Raw genomic sequence first — 7,356 nt, 5'->3', positions numbered from 1 at the left:
CGATGCTCCTCCTCCTCCTCCTCCTCCACGCTGGAGCGGTGAGCGAACCCTCGCCGGTGGTCCTCCCTCTCTCCCTCACCTCGGTCAACTCCTCTCTCAACTCCGTCGAGATCAACCATCTGCAGAGGCGCCACCTCTCGAGAGACGACGACGCGTTGACTCCCTACGCTCGGATGAGGCTCTACGACGATCTCCTCACCAACGGGTAACCTCACCGCCCGATTCACCCCGATCTAAGGCATCTGATTCTTTAATCGTCCATATTTTGCTTTATTTGCTTTTTCTTTTAGGTATTACACGACGAGGCTTTATATTGGGACGCCGCCTCAGGAATTCGCGCTGATTGTCGACTCCGGGAGTACGGTGACCTACGTTCCTTGTTCTTCGTGTGAACAGTGCGGGAATCATCAGGCAAGAATTTTTATTTTTATAATGAAATATTCATTTAATTTGGGAATTTATATCGTAATTATAAATAAATACGATCAGTTATTGAGATTTTTATGACGATAGACAATAAATTTAAGTAGATTTTAAAGTGACTTCTAATGATAACAGCTGACCTGATGAAGCAAATCAAGCTAATTCTAAAGAATTTCACTTAGGGGGTATTTGTTTTAAATCCTATAATTTTAGGATATGGATTTCACCATGGGATTTAAAATCATAGGTTTTTTTAACATGGGTTGGGATTTCTAAAGTGTTGTTTGTTTCATCAATATTTTGGGATATGTAATACTATAATTTGTAATATTTTTTTTTGTTTCAAACTCAAATTGTATCATTACAAATTTTAGAATTTGAAATCTATAGTTGTAGCAAACAAAATTTAGGATTATCAAAATAATGATTGGTGAATATAAGAACCTTTGTTGAGCTTACCTCCCACATAAAAATAAATACAATTGTATTCAATTGAGGTAATCATAACTATTCAAATTTATACTCCAACGGCTATAAACGGTCATAAACTAACCCGAGACAATATAAATAAAAATATATAAAAATAAATGATAATATATAGGCTCAGAAAATAGTCATTTTTTTCGACACCTATATAATGAAATTGCATTGTAGATTGCATTCAAATAATAGACTGCCTCATCTAAAAATTACAAAAACAATCTAGTCTGCATTTTCATTAATGAACGCCTTCTGTAAACAATAAAATCCCATTGTAGTTGGCATTATCAATATGTGACCAATCCTGGAATGCGTCTCGCTTTGCTCGGGCGCGCACATCGCATTGCGCCTTGCGCATGTGCGCTTAAACTGACTTTGTGCCCCGCATTGCGCCTCGCGCATTGAAAACACTATTTCCCACTTTTGTGAATAGTAGCAAGAAGTTTGTAAGAATTATACAACACTTGAAGAAGTTCTCTCTTTCTTTTTCTTCCTTATCTTCCTTTATTTTCCAGCAGGGGTCTTCTATATTGTTGATGAAGCTCCTTGCTGGATGATCATTTCTTTGAGTTTTGTTTAATTATGGTCACAAATAGGTATAAGTTAGAAATAAAAATCATTTTGTATATATATTATAGTTCCAAAAAGATAAAGGAACTATTAAGTTACATTATGAGCTCTTTAAAATTATCGAAAGGAATGTCAATAGGTATTAGTTGATTACAATCAACTCATTTTAGTGTATAAGGAGATCAATTTAATGATCAAGTCATCATATGGCCACGTCTAAATAAATTATATGGAGTTGAAGAAGTGAAAAAATAATCTAGAAACTATCTACTTGTTTTGGCTATTAATGTTAGAAGTAATTTGATGTTGCCCAACTGCTTCAAGAATGAGACTACATGTATTTGACATCATATTTCAATGGAATGACTAGATATGATAGAAAAGTAAATTCTTTTTTATTTTAGCCAGAAACTCTAGAAGTCCTAATTAGGTAGGCATCTTCATAGTATTACATGGAATGGAAGTTGTAGATCATCGACCGAGAAACACTTGTAGCTTCAATCCCACAACAAAGAGAGATTTTCCAAGTTATTAACAAATGATACCATATAGTATCAAAATCACACCTGTGTAAATTGGATGGAGTTATTTTATCATATATAAAAGAAACCAAAAGTCATCTTGAGAGGTTGAAAATTAAAAGACTGTCTCATTGTAGATACTATTAAGATTTTGTGGAGGATGAAAACAGTCATGAGAAGAAATGAGAATGTAAAGAGGATGAAATCATGTGGTAGAAAGCAAAATATTAATTAAAGGATCTGAAGAATCTAATAGACAAGAGGTGGAAACTATTGGAGTGAGAATTCAATCAGAGGACTTTCCTAGCAATGTGCATTTAAGAGTCGTCTGTTACCTTAGGAGAAGGTAGACAAAAGAAACTATTAATTTGAGGTAGATTTTTGGATCATCTTTCATCATAAATCTCAAGAGTTTTTTGCATGCTTTTACACAGTAAACTTCAGGGTTTTTTTGAATGCTTTTACAGTGTGATACACGATTCTATTTATAGTTTCTAAATTATATTTCTCAATGATTAAACTAAAAACAATAATTTGAGGAATTTTGTTCCTTATAGCAAGTAATTTTGTAATCCCACCTAGATAATCTTTTATGGAGATTTTGCCTAGTGATATATAACACATTATTCATATTTAGTGTTTTTAGTGTTTGGATATTGAGACCACATTCAGTGCATATATTGGAGATATTTTATAATATCGAGTGTTAAAGCGCTAACTAGATATGCATGTTCTAATTTTTTTGAATAAAAACTTATAAAGAGAAAACATGGAAAAAATCATGTAAAGCTAGTGACAATTTCATAATTGGTTTATCAACTCAATAAACAAATCAATTTATTACATAACCATTTTTTGTTAAAAAATGGTCTAGGCACCCGCCTAGGCCTAAGCGGTTAGGTCTTGAATCTGACATGTCTGTTAACATCTAGAATATGATAATATATCATCCAATGTATATGTTTTAATGGTTCATTTTCACACATTCAAGAAAGAATTCTCATTGTATACTCCAATGAATATTTTGAGTATCATAATATTTTAATTCATATATTTCAAAGATCATGGTGGCCATGGTTGTGGCTTGATATAACTACCAAATTATATAAATTTAAGGATATAACATAAAAAGCGGTGAAAACTAATGTCAAGTTGTTAGAGTATAAAATTATAACCCTCAACTTTCACCACAACTTCAAAGTTTAGGTGTAGGCAAGACCTTTTAAGATTGTATCAAAGCAATCAAGGTTCAATTCCCACTGATCATGAATTTAAAGTGCATTGTAAAAAATTAACACCGTTGTGTGAGTCAAATTTGGCTCATAAAAGGCCATAAGATAGCTTCATAGTTTCGGTACAATGGTAGGGAGTTTAAGATGTATCTTAAATTACTTGTTGATGCATTAAAAACTCATATTTGATAGTTATTATCAATTAATATGTTTTTTATGTCCACTTCATTCTAAAACATTATTGGCTTTGTTTTCTTCCCTATCTTTTCTTGAGGTGAACTTAGTTATAATATTCTTGGATTATAAGTTGTTCTTTGTTGTTGAACAAACTGCATACGAAGAGCAACTTCAAGAAGAGAGATATGAATGGGACAGAAGAAGGGAAAAGTAGATGAAAAATTAAGAAAATACTTTCTAGCTATTGATTGATATAAAATAGTGGACAAAGCTACTTATTGATAAATATAGTGATTAATTCTCAATTATATGGTTGTTAAATAAGAGTTTTTTTTTCAATATATACCCTCCAAATTATATGTATTTTTAACTTTGCCCCCTAAATTATAATAATTCTAAGTTTTCCCCTCAATCTGTAATCATTCGTTAAACTTACCCTTTGCCTTAAATTCTAGAGTATCATCCTATTGGAATATTCTATTAAATCAATGAAATGTCAGTTCCATCCTTGATAGAATTAATTATAACTAAAAGATTAATTAATTACTCTCTCTCCCTCTTTTCTTCTTACTCCAAGAACTGCCGCTCTATCCTCTGTTCCAGTCACATTTCCTAAGTCCTTGGAAAAAATGCTTCAAGATTGCACATATAAATACAATGAAAGGGTAGAAAAATCTAACAAATCAAATAAAGAGTATACGAGAATACACATATATTATACTCATAAAACCAAGGTTTTAAATGTTGGATGTCGGAGTCATGTCGGACAGTTAAAATTCATGCCGGATAGCGAAAATCGGGTATATATCGGGGGACTGGACTAAATATCGGATTGCCATATCGGATGGTACGCATATGTATAATATCATGTTCTAAATGTAATCTAAGCATTCCTAAATTCAATATAAACATACTTTATAAATTCTAAAGGCGGCGCCGGTGATAGGTGGATTCCGACGTCGTAGTGAGGCAGTCTTAGCGACGAGACGTCACAGGGAGGCAGTGTCAGTGCTCTTCTTCTTCTTCATCTGCTCGGGGTCCTTCGGATGAGTCACCGACCACCCTTTTCTCTTCATCCCGACGACGGGATACCCTGCCGTCCTCGGATTCGGTTGGGATTCGGACTTCGGGGCGTAACCGGAGATGGACGACGGGGGTCGAGATGGAGGTGGGGAAGGGCGTCGTCGTTCACAAAAGGAGTGATCGGTTCCCAAGTACGCTGTAGCCCTAATTTTTCTCTTTTCTTTCTATCGGGTTCATAAGAAATCCTTAAACATGAGAATGAGTCAAACATGATTGAGTTTTTATCACTAAACTCAAACTCAATAATAAAAAACAGATCTTAAAAAAGAACCATATCGGCCGATTTTTTAAGGCTGAAAAATGCCTTGAAAAATCAGCCAATATGCCCGATATGGCCCCGAAATTACCGATTTGGTCCTGAAAACCGACATACGAGTTGAAAACGCTCATATCGTGTCGCTCAAGCCCTCAAACCGACATGTCGGCCGACATGTCGGACATGTCGAACGATATTTAAAACCTTGCATAAAACATTTGGATAATTATTACATATATGGAAAAGAAAAGGTTTGGTTGGAATCTACAAGATGAACTTCATTCCTAATAAGTTAGAAGCAATCATAGACACCCTCAGCATATGATTAGCAACCTCAATCGGCCTTCTCCATTCTCAGGAATGGATGACATAAGTACGCAGTGGTTTGCTAGCAATCTATAAAGATTGATCATTGTAGATCTTGTGCGATTACATGGGGCACCAAAATCTTTCCATAGATGATATTATGCATAGTTTTCTTTCGTTGTGCATCAAATAAGAAAGAAGTCACTAGAGAGAGTGAGAATAATTATGAGGAAATAATTGCTTAACAATTTACAATGTGAGCGTCCAATTTAGATGAGAGTTTGCCACATAGGACTTTGGAGGGAAAAAGAGCACATTGACTGAACACTAGAGAACGCAAGAAAGGGGATAAACAACAGACAATGAATTAGTCTCTCCCCTGCATCACTATATTTAGGGGGTAGAAGGGCAAATTTAAAACAAACATTGTTAAAATAACATAGTCTAAGGTGAGGGTATATTTGAGAGAAAATACAATTAAAGGGGTGCTTTTGAAACTATAATTATTTGGGGGTAAATTTGAAAAAACCTATGATTTGGGTGATATATATCTAAAAAACCCTTAAAATATTGGGTTAATTACGAACATGTCCCCTGTAGTATCACCCAATTACAAATATACCCCTTATAGTTCTATTTTTGCGAATAGACTCGCTGAATGTTTGACTCTAAAAATCGTTTAAAAGGTTTAAAGAGGCGCTAGACCCCTATTGTTCTATTTTTGATGATGGGCCCTCAATTGCTATCTTTTTTTTATAAGAGTTGAAAATTTTCACTAAGCGGGTGAATCCGCACTGGGCCAATAATATAAGGGGCTATTCGCAGCAAATAGAACTATAGGAGTCTTTTTGCTATTGGGTGATACTACAGGGGGCATGTTCGCAATTAACCCTAAAATAATTACGAAAGGGCATGAGGCAGAGCTTTGCCAGTAAAGTCAGAAGGTAATAGGAGGTCAGGTAATAGGAGGTCTCAGGATTAGCATCAAACTGATAGTCTTTATTAGTGCGGATAAAAGTTAAATTACAACAAGGATGTGATATGAAGGTGTCATTAAGCTTTTCTTAATAAAAGGATAACCAGAGACCAGGCATGCATCGGGCCTCTTTCATTGTAAACTAGCTTCCAAATTATTATTGTGAGAACTTCATGGTTAGCCAATTTAGTTAAGAAGCAAATATTGAGATCATTTTCTAGATTGAAAGATGTGAGGTGCATTCTTGTTTTATGTCCAATGTATAACTATGCATGCCTGAAGGAAATAAACTATATCTAGTTGCATTTTATATTTCTGTTCGATAAGTAGTTAACATGATGGCTGATATTTCGAGTTTCTTTATTGCAGGTGATATCAAGTTATCTATAGTTTCACTGTATATACTGTTTTCTAACTTAATTTGATTGGCATATGATTGTTTTCCTTTATATAAGTATGCATACTGCCTCTCGAGTTTTAAAAACTTCTCATTTCCTGGAGAATGACAGGTTCGTCTGTAGTTCTAATTAAACTTATCTTTGACTGATTTTCAGGACCCAAGGTTTCAGCCAGATAAATCAACAACATATGAACCAGTGAAGTGTAATATTGATTGTACTTGTGATGAACAAAAAAAGCAGTGTGTTTATGAGAGGCAGTATGCTGAAATGAGCTCGAGTAGTGGGGTACTTGGTGAGGACATAATATCATTTGGCAAGGAGAGCTCACTTAAGCCTCAGCGAGCTGTTTTTGGTTGTGAAAACAGTGAAACTGGTGATCTTTTTACTCAACATGCTGATGGCATAATGGGGTTAGGCCGTGGTCGCTTGAGTATTATGGATCAGCTTGTTGGAAAGGGTGCCATTAATGATTCATTTTCTTTATGTTATGGCGGGATGAATTTTGGTGGAGGCGCAATGATCCTTGGTGGAATTTCTCCTCCTCCAGATATGATATTTTCATATTCAGATCCTAACCGTAGGTATGATTAACCACTAAAATTTAGGCAATTTCAGTTGTATGGATTTGCCATACAAATACATTTGATACATCTCCCACATTTACTCTAGTCTCGGGATGGCAACAGTCCATATTACAATCTTGAGCTGAAGGAAATACACGTGGCGGAAAAACCATTGCGGTTAGATTCAAGGATGTTTAATAGGAAACATGGAACTATACTGGACAGTGGTACCACTTATGCATACCTACCAGATGAAGCTTTTACAGCAGTTAGAGATGCAGTAAGTTCTTTTTTTTTCTTTTGGTTTATATATTCTTGTTTTATTATTCTTGAATAAATGAGCATGCTATTGTAGCAGCTAGAGTTAC

General features: G+C 34.9%; 1 protein-coding gene across 1 annotated transcript in view; it reads left to right on the top strand.

Moving 5' to 3' along the window:
• The window catches only part of LOC109821049 (aspartic proteinase CDR1-like), a 20,042-nt gene continuing 12,688 nt past the window's right edge, over window positions 3-7,356 (top strand). The window contains exons 1-4 of the mRNA XM_020387244.1: window positions 3-205; window positions 291-411; window positions 6,579-7,006; window positions 7,112-7,268. Of these exons, the coding sequence (XP_020242833.1) occupies window positions 3-205; window positions 291-411; window positions 6,579-7,006; window positions 7,112-7,268 (909 nt within the window). The remainder of the gene's footprint in view (window positions 206-290; window positions 412-6,578; window positions 7,007-7,111; window positions 7,269-7,356) is intronic.

The sequence above is a fragment of the Asparagus officinalis genome, chromosome 8, assembly GCF_001876935.1.
Source record: "Asparagus officinalis chromosome 8, Aspof.V1, whole genome shotgun sequence".
Lineage (NCBI taxonomy): Eukaryota > Viridiplantae > Streptophyta > Magnoliopsida > Asparagales > Asparagaceae > Asparagus > Asparagus officinalis.
This window is presented reverse-complemented; position numbering and strand designations above follow the sequence as displayed.